The 17,515-nt window shown below is 52.2% G+C and overlaps 1 protein-coding gene across 3 annotated transcripts in view; it reads right to left on the bottom strand.

The window, feature by feature from the left end:
• The window catches only part of PCSK6 (proprotein convertase subtilisin/kexin type 6), a 183,567-nt gene extending 172,285 nt beyond the window's left edge, over positions 1-11,282 (bottom strand). For all 3 annotated transcript variants that reach the window (XM_072737112.1, XM_072737113.1, XM_072737116.1), the window contains exon 1: positions 10,935-11,282. In XM_072737112.1, coding sequence (XP_072593213.1) covers positions 10,935-11,267 — 333 coding nt within the window. In that variant the 5' untranslated portion in view covers positions 11,268-11,282. The remainder of the gene's footprint in view (positions 1-10,934) is intronic.
• Positions 11,283-17,515: the final 6,233 nt, after the last annotated feature.

Below are 17,515 nucleotides of genomic sequence, written 5' to 3'. Positions count from 1 at the left end.
TCCCTACTTGGTAGGGAGTCTCCTTCTCCCTCTCCCTTGGACCCTCCCACCACTGCACGTGCGCGCTCCCTCTCTTTCTCTCAAATAAATAAATAAATAAATAAATAAATAAATAAATAAATAAAATCTTTTTAAAAATTGCACCATAGAGTAAGTAGTTCCAAGCTTGGGAGGTGCAAGGTGCCAGATTGCACACTCCTATTTGTAGAAGACATTCATGTATGTGTGAGCATGTGTGTGCATACATATACACATATGTGCACACTCATATACAGATATATGCATGCACACACATGTCCACACACAGTTTAAAACCAAAAATAATAAAAGGACATAGTCCAAAATGTTAATGGTGATTATCTTTGGGTGAGAGGATTATAAATGATTTTTGGAGTTTTGTTCTTTTTTGTGTTTTCTAAATACTCTACTGATGTGTATTCCTCTTATATAGCACTAAGAAAATTTAAGTAATGACACAATTTAATAACTAGGCTGTGCCACCCTCTGAGTATCCTTGGGCCCTCATTAAGCCCCTTCTCTCCTCATGGGGTTCCAGTTTCCTTGTCAGATATCTGGTTCCACAGTGTTCCACTATCCTCCCAGGGTGGGAAACACCTAGATCTCTGGTAGGCTGGGGGAAGGGTGTCCAAGAACAGCCCCCTGCCCTTGAGGCTCCTGGACTTCAAAGTCAAGAGTATTGTGGGCAGCCTTCATTCCTGCGGAGATAAACCTCTGAAGTGTAGCCCCAGGCCAGAGAGCTGATGAGAAGTGAGGGTCCTACAGGACAGCCACCCTCCTTTGGGATGGGCCTTTGCAGACACCTCCCCAGGGTGCCTCGTCGACCTCAGCCCTCCATCTGTCTGGACTTACCAGTTGGAGAACCCCACCTCAAGCTCCGTGGCCAGCTCAGGTGTCATTGGCTCTCTGTAGCCTTTCCTAACATGGACACGGGGACTGTGGGTGAGTAAGGCCAGGAATCAAAGTGGTCCAAGCCGAAAGCCTTGCTCCGAAATTTACAAAAGCTGCACTAAGGCACTTAGCTGCTTGGAGCCTCTGTTTGTTCAACTGGGTCACTCCTAGGGCGCTGGGGTGATGATCAGAGCAGAGCTTCTTCATCATTGGGGCAATACTATAGGAGTCTGCTGGCAGTGGTCATGCTGGGAGTACCAGCACACAGTGACTCAGTAACCCTTTCTAATGAAACATAGTCACAAGGTACAGCCGGGAGGTGGTTGCGGGCAGTGAGTGGGCCAAGGACCTTAGGAAGCAGATGTGAACAGAGATGAGGACCACAAGATGCTCCCATGCCATGTCTGTGCATGTGGTGGGTGGTAGGGGTCCAGCTGAGACCTTCCACAGAGCTCTGAGAACACTGTGCTCGGGCCTGCCAGGCAGCAGATAGGTCTGAAAATGCCAAATTGACTAATTCTGAAGAGCAGCATTCTCCAGGGTGACCATACAGGGAGTGGGCATCCAGGTGAGAACAATTGCAACTAACAGTGGAGGCAAAAGAAAGAAAAAGTATAGGGAAAGTTTCCAGAACAGCAAAGGAGTGGCTGGAACACAAAAGGGAAGGGTTCTGGGTTAAGGCTGGAATAGGAGAGAGGGACAGTTGGCTCCCCAAGGGCCAAAAGGGTGAGGCCCTGACATGCAGGAGCACCTGCCAAGCCCCTGACATGGGGCTTGATCCCAGGTTCAAAGCTGGGAAAGGATGGAATGAGGTCTTTGCTGCTGAGGCCCTGGCCAGTCGGTGTGGGAAGTGGCTGGGAAGGGAGGCAGTGAGAACACTGAGGCAGTGACCCAGGCATTGCAGGAGGGAATGTGAGTGTGTCAGGAGCCAGCAGAGCTGGAAGGGAGAAGCCAGGAGGCAGAGGGGACAGGGCCGTGGCCAGTGGGTTGGTCCCAGTTTCCAGCTTGGAGGACAGAGGATGAGAAAGGGCAAGCCTTCTCCTAGCCAGGGAGAACTGCAGGCCCTCACCTGGCAAGTAGGTAGCCCTGCCGGCCCCTCTGTCCGCCCCTTCCACCCTGTCCACCCTGGAGAGTCTGCCGAGATCACTGATGGGGGGTACTCGGGGCCCCCTCCCCTCGTGGGCAAGAAAGAGATTCTGGTTGAATGAACACAGGAGGCATCAACACAAGTTTCTGAAACAAAAAGGAGAGCGTCTGGAAATGAAGGGCCCTGCCAAAACCCTGCCTGCCACCACTGGACAGAGATTTATCCACCCCTGTGGCAAATGCCGTCTGGCTCATCGCTCAGAGCTTCAGGAGCCTGATCCAGTTGGGCTGTTTCTTCCCATTGAGAAGTCAGATTCACCCAACAAGGACTCTGTAAGTGACTGATTTCAGCCAGTGACAGCAATTCAAAGGCCCCAAGGATGGCTGCTTTCTGGCCCCAATTCTGCAAGCAGGTCAGATGCTGCAGGGGGGCAACACCCAGAGGCTATTGGGCCCTGCGGGGAGCATGGCTGGTTTGCACCCAAGCAACCAAAGGGGAGACAATAAGACTGTTTCTTCCTCTCAGCAGTGGTACCGTCTTGACACTGAGGGCATTGATGGGCTTGTTACCATGGGAACCTGAGCTGCTGATCCCATCCCGTGGAGCATGAGGCTCCCTTCCAACAGCTGATGGCTATTCATCCCTGTTCTTCGCAGCGCGGGACAGAGGGCCTTGTGCCTGCTGCTGGGTCTCCAAAATCCTCCACCAGCAGAAGCACAAGGGCATTGGGAAGATCTGGGATTAGATGGGCTGACAGGACCCATCAAGTCTGAAGCAGCCATGGTAGTCTCCAGGACACTGCTGGGCCTTGCTCCTATGTGGCTGCCCTGACTGAGAAGCAAACTAGAGCATCACATGGAGGGTCGTCCCCAGGTACGAACACAAGCACAAACCCAGGAGACGCCAGTCGGCTGGGTGACTCCCAAAAGAAAGGGATTAAAATTTTAAAAAGTGGGGGTGGCGATGGCTTATCCAACCGATGTGGAGACCTAGGAGGTGACCTTGCTCCTTCACAAATGCTCACCACCTCCTCCACCAAGAGGTTCTTGTGAGGCAGGAGCCACGTCTCTTGTCTCTGAGGGCCCAACACCAATGAGAGCACCCGGCAAACTCTGAGTAAATGAGTGCATGTCTTCTCGCTGGCCTGGAGTGACCCCTCCACCATCAGTGAAATGGCAGGACTTGAACTGATTTTTGAGAGCAGCCTCAAGCCTCAAGCCACCAGCTGTGGCTTGACAGACCCAGGAAGCCCAGAGCCCATGGGTAGAAGCAGACAAGCCAACGGGCAATGTCAGGGCAACGGGGCTGACAGAAGGGCTGGGAAAACTGGGCAGGCCTGCAGATGGCCGGGAGGGATGAGGGGCTAGCCAGGGGGTGGGAGGGGCCTCCAAGGTAGCAGGAAGTGTGAGGCTGCTTGAATGGAAGCAGGATCATGAAGTGGCTTGGCAGAGCTGGAGCTGGGGCCAGCGTGGAAAGAGGCCCTGTAGCTGGACAGACGGGCAAGGGGTGACAGAGGTCCTGGCCTGTGCTGGGCAGCAGCAGCAAGAAGGTAGGGGGACCTGAGAGCCATCCAGGAGACCAATGAGACAAGCCGAGTTACAGACCAGATGGGAGGCATGGAGGCAGGGAGAGGCAGCTGTAACTTCCGGGCTTTGAGCTCAGACACCAGGGCAGACCATCCCTTCCGTAGACATGGACCACCCAGAGAGGAGGTCTGCAGCAAGGGATGATTAGTCTGGTAGATAATGTGCAGAGTTCGAGCAATTGAGTGTAGCATCTGTCCTAAAAGGAGTGGGAGGAATTGGAGTGGTTTTATTTTCCCCTCCGAAATGGAGAGATATATGTTTCTTTTTCTTTTTTCTTTTTTTCTTAAATCTAACTCATTTATTTATTTGAGAGGGGGAGGGGCAGAAGGAGAGAGAAGTAGACTCTCCACTGAGCCACCTGACATGGGGCTTGATCCCAGGACCCCAGGATCATGACCTGAGCCGAAGGCAGATGCTTAACGAACTGAGCTGCCCAGGAGCCCCAGTGAGGTGTAAGTTCAATACTGATGAGAAGGAGCCAGGGCCAACTCTTCTAGATGGAACAATGTGGATATGCAGCAGTGTGTGTGTGCATGTGAGCCACATGGAAAGAAGGAGAAACAGTGGCTAATGGGGTCCACGTAGGCTCTTTGTCAATGGCAGCAGAGAAGTGAAAGGCTTTCTGGCCTGGTGGCTTACCCTTCTCTGAGAAACAGTGATGAGGTCCATCTGCCAAGGGTGGGGACAATGGAAGGCGGGTCAGGAGGGTACGGGTTTGTGACCTGCACAAGTCAGAACCTAACTGGACCTGAGCTCTCTTCGTGGTGAAGCAAGCCTGGTGACACCTCTCTGCTAGGTCGGTGCAAGGCTCCATGAGCAAGAACACCCAACACAAGAAACACTGGCTGGCACGAGTACGTGCCCGGGCTTCTGGTCAATGCCAAGGCCAAAAGCCATAATCCAAGAGCCAGAAGGGAGAGAGGCAGTCACGGTAAGTATTACTCAGAAGCCCTCCATGTGCTGGGCCCCAGGAGAAGGAGAGGGAGACGCAGCAGCAGCCACCTGGCTTGGGCTATGGAAGATCAGAAGAACTATGTTGTAGAGGCAAAATCTGCACAGAGGCTCAGAGACCCAAAAGAGCCCAGGATGTTGCCCAGCATGTGAACAGTCCCATGTGGCCCTCTTGCCAACCCAAAGACCAAGGCCAGACAGAGGCCTCAGACAGGTTCTTCTTAGATGGGGATTTCCACTGGTCAAGAGCTCTATTTCTCATTTGCATCCTTGACCTCTGCCTCGAGGGAAACCCAAAGTCTTCCAGGGGACCAGTCAGCTGAGCCATCCGCTCTGGCCTGACTCTGAGTCTCGCCTGGTCACCTGGCTCCATGCATAGATACTCAGCTCCAGGCAACTTTATCACAGCCCCGGTGACTTACCACGGCAATCCACCTATTTAAAACTGAAGAAAGATGTCAAATGTGACGGTGTGAGGCCTCCAGCTTCATAATTCCACTCATGTCTGTACCCACCCACCTCACACGCGGAAGGAACCTCTTCCTTTCTGCTCCCAGGCCAGCCGTGCATATGGCTCTTGGTTCAGAGCATAAAGGCAAGGCAGCCTCAAACTGAAAATCAAAACCAGATAACTAGGTCACAGGTGACTGCTAGTCTGGGCTTCTCCTTGTCCATCTCAAGCCCCCAGCACTCTGGGTAGAACAAATGCTGGCCCATTATTTTAACACCTGGCTAAAGCTTCAGTTTCTTTTCTTCTTCTTTTTTAAATTGTAAGAACAAGCTGCCTGCAGCATGACAATTTTCCTCTGCTGACAAGTGAATTATGTAGGCCCACCTGAAATTCTGGGCCAGGTATGTCCCACTTGGTAGCTATTTTAAGCAAAACTATTTAAGGCAAGTTCAAAATCATTTAAGGCTCTCAGATGTTTTAGGGGCCCTGGCAGCCAGCCTGCCTTTTTATGTTCAGATTCAGAACCAACAAATTAGCTCAATACCCCAGGCAAAGCAAAAATGCAAGGGAAAGTATGGTGTCTGAGTGTCACTTTTTAGATAAACATCACTTCCAAAAGCTAAAGATGCTGAGATGTCATGATTTGGTTTGTGAGAATTTCCTGTTGCCATCCTTTTCACATAGACAACCTGTCTATTCTTGGAGCCATCACTGTCGAAGGTTGCAATGCACATAGATTAGAGTGAGGGCCAGGTGGGCAGAAGATGCTCTGAAGGAGAAAGAAGCCTAGTAGGAGGGTTCCAGCACTCTAGGTCTGGCTCTGTCCAAACAGCCCCATGATCTAAGCCAAGCATTCCGGTTCCCCAGGTCCACAGGCACCTGTGTGCCCACCGACAGGCTTCAGGCAACACAGGAACACCAGGACATGTGTGTATGATGTGCAATTTTCTTTTCTTTTTTTCCCCTTGAACATTTCATGTGTATCTACATCTACGTGTATGTACGTGTGTGTAGGTGTATATATGTGTGTGCATGTATACATACATGTGTCTGTACATGTATACACGTGTGATAGAAAGAAAGCACAAAATGCGGAGACACAATTTTGCATATCATTTATATGTTATATATACAGATTTGTACTTATATATGAATATTATGAATTAAAACACTGCAGATAAAGTTTGACATTCTTTTCCTGGTCTCTCCCCTCTCCCTCCCTTCTCAGAGGCTACTACTAACCCGAACTTGAGCTGGATGCTTCCTCCATGTGTAAGCATTCATACATAACATAAAATTACTTAGTGTGGGGCAGCCTGGGTGGCTCAGCAGGTTAGCGCAGCCCTCAGTGCAGGGCCTTATCCTGAAGACCTGGGATCGAGTCCCATGTCGGGCTCCTCTCCCTCTGTCTCTGCCTCTCTCTCTCTCTCTGTGTCTCTCATGAATAAATAAATAAATAAATTTTTTTAAAAAGCTTTAAAATTACTTAGTGTGCTTTTTAAAGTGTACATAAGTACTACCACACTGTGCATCTGCAATGTGCCTTTCTGCTCAACATCATTTTTGAGACTTCTCTATGCAGATGCGTATCTGGTTAATTCCTATTATATAGCATTCTATCATGTGACTATTTTGATTTAATTCTCCATTCTTCTACCGATGAATATTTAGGTTGTATTTCCCTTCATTTAAAAAAATGCCCCTATGATGTCACCCTGCAAGGCTCCCTGTGCTCTTGTGCAAGATCTTCTCTCTAGTAGAAGCCTGGATGTGAACCTGCTGATACAATTCTACCTACCTCACTGTCAAGTGCCAAATTGCTCTCTGAAGTAGTTCTACCGATTTATACTCCCACCAGCAGCATCTGGAAGTTCCATGGCTCCATATCCCGCCAACACTTGATACTAACACTTGCCCACATCTGCCAATCTGAGGGTGTGCAGTAGTCTCGTTACTGCCTCATGTCGTGTTGTCCCCATAACTCCCAGGGAGGCTAAGTGGCTTTTCTCATGTTTAGTGGCCAGGTGACATCCATCTCCTAGTCTCTTCCTTCTTTCTCTCGCTTCTCAGAGGCTACAACTCACCTGAACTTGATGTGGATGCTTCACATCGGGCACTGAATTCTCTATTCATATACTTCTCCATTTTTCTACCTGCCATTTCTCTTTTGCTTATTGATTTATAGCTTTTTAGATAATTGATGCACTAACCTGTGTGTTATATGTTATTAACATTTTTTAGTCTATTGTAAGCTTTTAAATTCTTTTATGATTATGTGTTTGTTATGTTTATGTGTTTGTTATTCAGAACTTTTCACGGATTCATCTTTTCCTTTATTTGTTCTTTTCATATCTTGTTTAAGAAATCCTTTCCTGTCCCAATGTCATAAAGGTGTTCCACTCTGGTTATTTCTAGCTGGAATTTACTGTTGTGTAGTGTGGGGATGAGGTAAGGATCTGATGGTTTTCCTGAGTCAACTGTTTCAGTGCCACTAATTGAAATGCCCATCCTTCCCCGTGCATTTGTAACTCTTCTGCTCACATAACTCTTCTGCTCGCATATACAAGTTTCCATACGTGCCTGGGTTTGAGTGATTTCCACTGTTGGATGGGATCATCCCTGGGCCAATGTCCAACTGTCATGATCACCCCAGCTTCATGGGAAGTTCTGCTCTCTGGCAGAGCACACTCCCCTCCTTTTCCTCCTTCCTCCCTTCTCAGAGTAGTCTCAGGGATTCTGGGAACTTACTCTTCCATGTGAATTTTAGCATTCGTTTGTATGATTTCTCATCCCATATAAAACCCTGTTGGCATGTCAACTAAATTACACTGAATTTAGAGATTAATTGGGGGAGAGCATGTGATAATCAGTCCTCCTGTCCAGGAACATGGCTTATCCCTCCATTACTTCAGACCTATGAATACATCTTTCAAATATTTTATAATCTTCTCTGGGTAAGTTTCACCTTTTTTTCCCCCAAAAATTTATTCCTAGCTATCTAACAGCTTTTATGCTTGAGTGTATTATGATTTCTTTTATCTTCTCAGATATTGCTGTTGAATAGGTTGCTACTGTCGATCATGCACCCTGCTCAACTCTATGACTCGTTATAACAGCCTCTGGGTTTTCTTGGATTATCTACAGTTAGTTGTACCATCTGCCAATAATGACATGACTCTTCCAAACTTTTCTGTCTTTCTTCCTTCCTTCCTTCCTTCCTTCCTTCCTTTCTTTTCTTTTTTTTTTTTTTACATTGTGGTGCATTATATGGGACCTCAAGTATTGTGATAAAGGAGTAAAAATGAGGCTCATCTTTCCACTTCCTGACAATGCATATTTTTCACAGGAGATCCAGAGCCTTGATCAATCTGAAAGGCTACCGTGTCCAAGAAAGGTGAATAACCACCTGTCTCAATTACGTTTGTGTACATGTATGTAAATACACGGAATCAGGTTCTTAGTTGCCATGAAAGAAACTAAAACAATCGATCCAGGAGTTAGAGCATCGCAAAGACCTAGGAGAAAATGAGGGCTGTGAGTTCAGGGCAGGTATCAGGCAAAACACCAACTGCCCATTAAGGGTAAGGGAAAAAGAGTCACACAAAGGACACTCAGACCAGAGAACGTAGCAGGAAACAAAGAGCAGAGAGCGTAATTGTCAGAGGCGACACGCACCATGTAGACACAAACGGCTTCCACGCCTTGCTTCCCCTTGGTTTACTTGTCCATAAATCAAAGCTAATAATATCTACATCATATTTATGAGTCACAAATTCTCCTGGCTGAAAAAGGCAAATAAGGTTTTTAAAGAGTTCTTATAGAGTAGGTAGAGGTTGGAATGCTCCAGGCCTTTTCCACATTAGTAGTTCACTTGGGGGAGGGAGGGAGAAAAGCTGGTTTTGGAATAAAGAGTAATAGGCTCTCCTTGAGTAATCTCTCACACACCCTGGATCCCCAACCAACTAATCCCTCCGTTTGCAAAGATCCCCAAGGTGGCTCCCCCAGTGCCCTGCGTCCCAAGCTGGGCGACCGGGCTATGTGCAGCCCACCCTGGCAGCCCTGGACAGAGCTGAGGAGACATTGAGAGACTCTCCAGAATGTCCCAGGTCGGGGCAGCTACATACCTGAAGGAACCTCCCCAACGGGCAAAATGAGAACAGCCGAACTCTGCATATGAAATTCAACTCAGTGAGCCTGACGGAAGTGGTCTTCAAAGCCCTGGCATGTTTGATTCTGCTGGACAAGAGCTTTGATGGGGGGAATCACTGTGTGTGCCTCCCGTGGCAACATCCGGGAGCCTTACAGCTCAACTTCAGTTCCCCCCTGCTTCTTTAATTATAGGAGCCAGAAACCCAGGCACTTTGTAATTTACCGTGCAGCTTAAGAGTCACTTTTAGCGGAAGACAAATTGCCAGGCCACCTGGGCAGAGCAGTGAAGTGTAGCTGGAGCCGGGGGCCCTGGCAATGAATGGGGATGGAACCCGGTCTGGACCATCAGCCAGGGAGATTTAGGAACCACGGGCAGAAACGAAGCCAGTGCTCCCCAAAAGCAAAATCTTCAATCACAGGGTGTTTGAAGAGACCCGAGCTGTCAATATAGATATAGATAGATATAGATACACAAAAGATAGGACGGCACTCTCCCAGAAACACTCTGACCCACCATGTAAAAGTACAGAGCAAGCGGCAGAATTTACTTTTCCAGGAGGCCACACATCTCCCATTAGCAGCATCTGTGCAGGACTCAGGATCCAGAAGAAATGTCATTTACATTAGGGCCACATCACACTTTGCTGGCTTCTGTCACAGATAATGATGAAACTAAATTTAACACTGCCTGACACTACAGTTTGAGTTATGAGCTGGCGCTTCCCTGCCGTTTCGCCTGATCCTCTAAGTGCATATAGTTTTGTAGGAGATTTGTTAACTGCACACTGAAAGGTCCCCTGCTGGAATGGCACACTTGGGTCTGCGGCGGCCCCTCCACCTGCCATAAATCAACCCCTTGCCCCATTGCCACCCTATGGGGTTGGGTCAGGGAAAGGGGACCTGCCCCAGCAGTTCTTTGGGCTTATGCCACCTTCGTGCCCAGGGCTTGTCCTTTCTTACGAACAGAGTAGCAGCGACAGCCGAGGCCGTGGGAGGGCTCTGGGCTCACCGACCAGGGTCAAGCCCTGGCCCGGGGTTTTGCTGCCAGCCAATGCTGGATTTTCTCAACGACTGCAGCCCATGCACGCGGGCACCGACGCTACCCGAGAGGAAGCTGGAAGTGACTTGCCTAAGGTCATATGGCCAGTATGCGGAGAGCTGCCATTGGAAGCCTAGAAACAAAGCCAATTCCCCCCTGCCGGAGGGGTTTTCTACGCAGGACCCCCGCCTCCAGCCGCCACCCCCCGCCCCGCCCCGCCCCGCGCGGCTGCGGAGTCCTGAGCTGTCCCCAAGCCTCCGACGGCTGGGCTGCGTCCAGGCTCCGGCACGGGCTCCGGGCTCCGCGCTCCGGCGCGGGCTGCCCTCCCTCCCCTCCGGGAACCGCGCGAACCGCGGACACCGCGACTCCGGGCCGAGCTCCTGTGGCCGCCCGGCCCCCGCGGGACGTCCCGGGGCGCGCTCAGGGTCTGGAGCCCCGCGCAGTCCGTGGAGGGCGGCGGGTCCGGCGTGGAGGAGCCGGGGCTCGGGGCCAGGGAGAGCTTGGGGGCCACTGAGGACAGCGCCCGGGCGAGACCCGCTCCCGCCCCGCCCCGCCGCGCCGCGCCGCGCCCGGCAGGTGCCCGCGCCGAGCCCCAGGCCCGCCGGACCGCCCCCCGGGTCCCGCCGAGCGACCCCGCCCCGCCCCGCCCGCGCGGGCCGAGCCCGCCGGGACCCTCGGCCCCCGCGGCCGGAAGGAGGCGCCCCTCGCGCCGCGCCCCCCGGCGGCCGGGAAAGTTTCGGGCGCGCGGGCCGGCGCACTCACCTGGCCCAAGTTGAGGTAGCCGTGCGCCGCGGCCACGCGGTCCGCCTCGGCCGGGCCGCCCCGCACCTGCACTGCCCAGTGGTTGGTGTAGACGGCGCGCGGCGGCGGCGCGGAGCAGGCGGCGGGCAGCGCGAGCAGCAGCAGCCAGCGCCAGGGGCGCGGCGCGGGCGGCCGGAGCCCGGGCCCGCCGGCTGCCCCCGGGGCGGCGTCCGCGGCGGGGGCGGCGGGGGCGGCGGGGGCGGCGGCGGCGGGGGCGGGGGCGGCGGGGGCGGCCCGCGGAGGCGGCCGGGGCCCGGGCGCGGGCGCGGGCGCGGGCGGCGCGCGCGGAGGCATGGCAGCGGCAGGCTCGCGCGGCGCCCGGGCGGCGAGTGCGCCGGGGGGTGGGGTGCCGCCTTTTAAAGCCGCTCCGCGCCGGGGAAGCGCCGCCGCCGCCGCTGCGGGCGGGAGCGAGGGAGGCGGAGGCGGCCGCGGCGCGTTCCCGCCCGCGCGGCCGGGTGGCGCCCCTGGGCCCGCTCGAGCGGCCGCGCCCGGACCCGGACCCGGACCCGGACCCGGGCCCGGGCCCGACCCGGCGAGCCCCAGACGCCCCCCACCGGGGAACTTCTCGCCGGCTTTGGGGGCTCTCGGAACAGGCCGGCCGGGGGGCCCGGGGCCGCTCAGGTGAGTCCAGACCCGCGGCCGAGGCGGACGCCCCCCCCTCCCCCCCCCCCCGTCGGGCATCCTGGAAGCCCCGGCCGCCAGCTCTGCTTTAACCTCCTCGCAGGGCGGCCTCGCTCATCTCCGTGTGACGGGGCGAGCTCCGTCCCAACGAGGCCTGATTGAAGAGGCAGGTCAGCTGGGGCAGAGACACTTGCCGGGCGAGCCGGGTTCAGGGAGTGCAGGGAGTGCGCAGGAGAAACCTGCCAGCCCGCCCCGGGCTGTGGCCCACCCGGGAGGCAGGTGGTACAGGTGAATCCCCACGCGGCCCACCTCGCCCGCCTCGCGGGCTGTGATCTGGGGCGCCTCGCTGTCCTCGCTGAGAGCAGGGCTCCACCTGTAAATGGGGACGGGAACAGTATCTATCCCGTAGGGCTGTTTTGAGGATAACATGAGCTCTTGCCACGCAGTGAGCTGTCCGTAAACGTTTGGTTTTTTACGAGTTCAGGGCCTGCCACTCAGGGCCTGCCACACGGTAGGTGTTCATTTGCGTAGACTCTTAAAAGCTCCCACTGAGCTGGGACGAGTCAGTGGGAAAGTGAGTTGAATCACGCTTGTCCCTATTGCCAGGAGCAACCTAGAATGCTCTGGGTAATTATTTGGTGCACCCTGGAGAATTACGGAAATGTTCATACTGTGAACATGCAAATGGTGAGAGGCAGGGACCCCTTTAGAATCTCTTCTCCCATTACTTTCAAGACCTGTTGGTCCCAACCAGGCTCCTGTGGAAAGCAAGCCTTTACCCCCATTTATACAGGAGAGGAAACAAAACATAGGCCGAGGATGCCTTGAGGTGGGAAGGCAAAACCACTGATGTGGTGTTCGGTTTCTAAAAGAAATTCCTGTATAGAGCTCACTTGAATCTGTGGCTTGGCAGGTAGAGGTTGGGCAATGAGGGGCAGGAGGGGTGGGGAGAAAGCAGGATTCATGGAGGTGGCGTCCTCAGGTCCTTTCCAGCCTCCCTCTCAGGAGCCCTCTGGTTTCGTAACCCACATGATTCATCCTTTCTGCAGGCGTGAGTCACCCTGAATGGAGGTGGGAGAACCGAGGTGTGGTGGGAGGCCCAACAGGGACAAGCCAAATCTTTGTTCACAAGGGCTCCTACCAGGGGCCCCTCTTGGAATCAGAGGACTGAGTTCCTACATGTTTCTCTCTTTTTTGCACTAGATTCAGCTTCTCCCACCTTCCTTTCCCTGGCCAAGTGGGGTCCGTTCCCTGGGCAGATACTTGAGACCTGCCCCACACTGCAAGATGCAGGCCCCTTGCATCCCTCTTCCAGACGGCCTGGACACTTGCCCCCCCACCCCCCAACTTAAGAGACAGGAGGCCAGGGATGTCTGGGTGGTTCAGTGGTTGAGCACCTGCCTTCGACTCAGGGTGTGATCCCAGGGTCCTAGGATAGAGTCCCGCATTGGGCTCCCCACAGGGAGCCTGCTTCTCCCTCTGCCTATATCTCTGCCTCTCTCTGTGTGTCTCTCATGAATAAATAAAATCTTAAAAAAAAAAAAAAAAAAAAAAAGGAGGAAGCCCTGGGGTAAGCGACGCTGACCTAGAGGAGGGTACACCACCCCCATCCGGCAGAAACATAATCAGAACTCTCAGCCTCTCTCTTCCCAAGGTCGCTCTAGCTGTTCACAGAGAAGGGGCACTGGACTGAGTCAAGGGGCTGGATTAGAGGCCTCAGTCTGTCACCTACCAACAATACATCTGGGCAACACCTGTCACCTGGACTGTGTCTTAGCTCTGTCCCAGATCTTGTGTTATACTTTTTCAAGCGTGTGGCCCTCTTTAAGATAATGCTACACTGCACATAATCTAAGTTATTATGAACCAACTCATCCCTCCCAAGAGAGTCCCCCCAAGACAGCAGTGATTTTGACAGGCAGAGATAAGGGTTTTTCCATAATAATTTGGTAGATTAAGGGATTCAGCCCACTGAACTGAGGAGGCTAAAATGCATCAGAATTTTTATTTGGTGGGAACTGAATTTATTTTTATTAACAGATCTGATCCTTTTGGACTAAATTTTGCATTTATCACCAAAGTGCCCGGGCACTGTCTTGGCTTCAATGTTATAGGGAGACCAGCTTCCCAAAAACGAACCTCCTAATTCAAATCACCTCTTGTGGGTTTCTTATTGATTTACACAGTGACAGGATTAGTTCAATCACCAGCCCTTGCCTTGTGATAGGATCTGTAATAAAACTTGGCGGTCTTCCTGCAGGAGGGGATTTACTCACAAAGACTCCAGCTCTCTAGATGGCCCTCAAAGGTCACGCAACTCGGGGTAGGGGCCAGGGTGGATGGGGGTGAGAGGGCTGATCCTGCTTCCCTAGCGCCAGATGGCCTGGAAATGGACAAGACATGGACCAGAAAGATTATTGGGATCTGGTCACATTTCAGAAGTTTTAGAAATGCTAATACAAAGATGTGATATTTATACTAGAATCTTCCCAAATTGGACAAGAGGAGGGGTCATCACTGGAAAGCTGTTATTGAATTATGTGTCCCCATGCCCACACTTGATCCCCTTCAGAGCAAGTACAGGATGGCAAAGCTGGGGCCAAGAAATGCCCAGTATGGCCAGGACCGCGGATGGAGGAAGACTTCCCATAGCCTCCTGGGGTGTGTTGAAGCAGAATCTGATGCAAACGTTGTGTCCATTTAAGCAATAAACACTGTACTGATAAATTGCATTCTGGAAATGTGCTAGGTTCCGTGGGCCAGGGTGGAATCCCTCAAAGAATGCCTGATGGGCACCACCTTCAGGATATTGGAGAAGAACATGCTTGCACTCAGAGCTCAGCTTCACTGCGATTCATGTGCCACCTCAGGAGAGCTGCTCCAGTGTCTTCTGCTGGAAATGGCAGTAATGCTGCTGTCCCTGGGCAGCACCCTGAGAGGCCACAGGAGCTGATGCATATAGAGCCCCTTGTCCTGCACCTGCTCCTAAGCACTCAGCAGTGGTGACAATGGTGACCATGCTGCTGTTGGGCACCAGGAACCCTAGAGTGAATGGGATGGAATGGACAAGGCTGCACACTGTGTCCCTCTGGGGAATTCACAGGCACATAATGTTCTCCCCTTTACCCGTTGCCTGTTTCTCAAATGTTAGTATCCCCAACAAGGGAGGGCCTCAGAAAGATCAGACCTCTCCCTGCCTCCCACCCTGTCACCTTAGTCCCAGAGAAACCTTTCCCCGGGTTGCAACGAACCAGCAGTCCCCAGCTGGTTCCACTTTCTCCCTTTCACACTTCTCTTTTCTCTCCTTTTCATCCATCCCAAGTCCCACCCACAGCTGCTCCCTCTGAGCGGTGGGGTCAGGGGGCTTCCCCTTCTCCATCCTTCTCGGAGCCCTGCCTCACACTCTGTGTTAATGCCCACATATCTTGTCACTTCCTCTGATGGTGGGCTCTGTATTCATGATAGACTCTACTACTTTTGGGGGTGGGCGGCAAGGTGGCTCAGGGGGATGTTTGACCATCTGAGGTGGGGAAGGAGATGCAGCAACACAAAGCCCACTCCACGCCCTCCCACTCTTTGCCTCCCTGGTTAGACTTTCCCTTTATATCTAGATCCTCATTGTCTTAAGAAAGAGCCTTGTAAAAACTGCTTCTCCTGCAAAACAATTATCTCGCAATTACGTATCTTAGTGTTCCTTTCATAAACTCCCACATGGAAATTTAGTGTCAAACAAGGAACTTAGGAGCAGAAAAAGTAGAAACTCCCTGGGAAGCTCGTCCCGATGAACAGTGAGAGCTTTGCAACTGATCTGGTTTCTCTTTTTGCCTTGGCTTCCAGGAGACTCAGTCATGTGTCATAGAAAATCACAATTGTTTATTTCCTCCTCACCACAGCAGTTAGAATACCATTGGTTTTAAGTACTAGAATACCCAACTAAAAGGACCATGGACAGTAAGGATGGCTTATCTGACAGACAGGAATCTTGGTGATAGATGGATCCAGAGTTGTTAATTCAGCAGCTCAGTGATACCAGGACTCAAGATAGCTTCTCTGTACTTTGCCTGGCTTTCTCCTCCTGTGCCTAAACCACTCCCTCAGACTGGAGCACTTGATTCTCTCAAGATAGAATCCAAGGAAGGAAGGGCAAGACACCCAGCTCATCTCCCTCAGGTCCTCCTGATCAGAACTGGGTCACAAGCCCACCCCATCTGCCAAGTCATCATCGGCAACATGAATGTGTTACCCGGGTCGGTTTGTAGCAGCCTTGGTTTTTCTTCTGGGGAAACGTTACTGCCCCAGATTGGGCAAAACCAGAGATCTGTTGGCAGAAAGAGGCTGCTCTAAGAAGGCTGTTGGGTGGGCACCCAGCAGGTCTACCATCTCCTTCTGTTTCTATTATCACCTTCCTGTAGATTCTGCTCACACAGGGTGGATTACAAATGAATATTTATCAAAAGGAGGGAAAGATGGAAGGAAGGGGGTGGGGCTGCCCCCGAAGCCAACCCCCCCCCCACCCTTTTGCCAGGTGGCCCCTCTGGATCACGGTGGATTTTACCCAAGTCAGGCACATCAGCAGCAAGATAGAGATCTTCTTCCTGTGTGGAGACATCACTCTGACTCCAGGATGAGTTTCGGGTTCATTGCCTAAGTACTCTCCCTGAGTGAGAATAAATTAGGAGTTGGCTCCCTTCATAGGCACGGCAAATGAAGCGAGGCAGAAGATGAGGTGGGAGTGGGGGGGATGCAGTCACAGGCCAAGGAGAAGAAGAGCTAAACACGAGTCCCTTCTAGACTTGGGAGCCTGGGTGTAGAAATAGTGGGGAAAGTGCATCCCAGGGGACGCAAATGAAGTAGCCTGGCGGCAGAGGGCGGCGGAATTGGCCGTTTAGATTCTCCCTGGAAAGCTCCCCTCCTGGAAAGCAGATCTCACCCTCCAGCTTCTCTCTTCCTGCAAGGAAACAAAGGCCAGAAGGCACCAACATTGCTACTGTTCTTCCCCCCCGTTGCCTGGTCCCTATGGCGGTCCTCCTTCTGTGGATCTTATTCTGCTAGTTGACCACACTCCTGACCCAGTCATCTCTTCCTCTCCCCAGATTGTCCCCTCCGCAGCATATTTACCCTATAAAGGCACCCTCACTCCCTTGCCCATTCATAACATCTCTCTCTCCCTCCTCCTTTCTTCACAAGCAAGGTCCTGCGAAAGGTCCCTTCGGTTTTCACCTGAGTGTCACCCTGGACTCAGCTCCCTCCTGACTCAGCAGCTGTACCTGAAGTGGCAGCCAATCAATCAACCGACTGAAGCACCGACCAACCAACCGACCGACAGACCACAGTTGGCGAAGAAACAAAACCACCCCGGTCTCCTTTGACATTCCTCATGACACACTTCTGCAATCATACTGAAAACCAAAACCCACTGTTCTCAATGGCAGTATCTACCTTCTTTCTGCAACTCCCACCCACACCACCACCCCCTCCCTTGCTGGCTTCCTTATTAATTCCTTCCAAGGAGAGACCTTCCCCACCCCCCTGCACCTGCCCTGTGGTTCTGCCTTTCCCTCCCCCACCCCCCCTGCTTGCACGCCCTTCTCCTTCAGAGCAACCCACTCTAGTCTTGCCCGACCCCATCCTATCTCACAAGGGGGTCCCTGCACCAATTGCTGGATTATCTCTGTGCACTTCTCTTGGCTGACTTTCTCCTGCTGAATTCAGGATAGGTTACAGAAAAAGAAATTCCCTATTTCACAACAAACATGCTGGTATTCTATCCATCTTTAAAAATTAAAACAAAAAAAAAAAAACCTTAGAAATACATGGAAGCTACCCTTCAATTTCCTTTCTTCCCTTCATAGCAAAACAAAATGCTCAAAAGAGCTGCCTTCATGCACTCTCAGCTTCTCTAAGGTCCTGTCTTGAGTTCA

The sequence above is a fragment of the Vulpes vulpes genome, chromosome 14 (genome assembly GCF_048418805.1).
Source record: "Vulpes vulpes isolate BD-2025 chromosome 14, VulVul3, whole genome shotgun sequence".
Classification (NCBI taxonomy): Eukaryota; Metazoa; Chordata; class Mammalia; order Carnivora; family Canidae; genus Vulpes; species Vulpes vulpes.
This window is presented reverse-complemented; position numbering and strand designations above follow the sequence as displayed.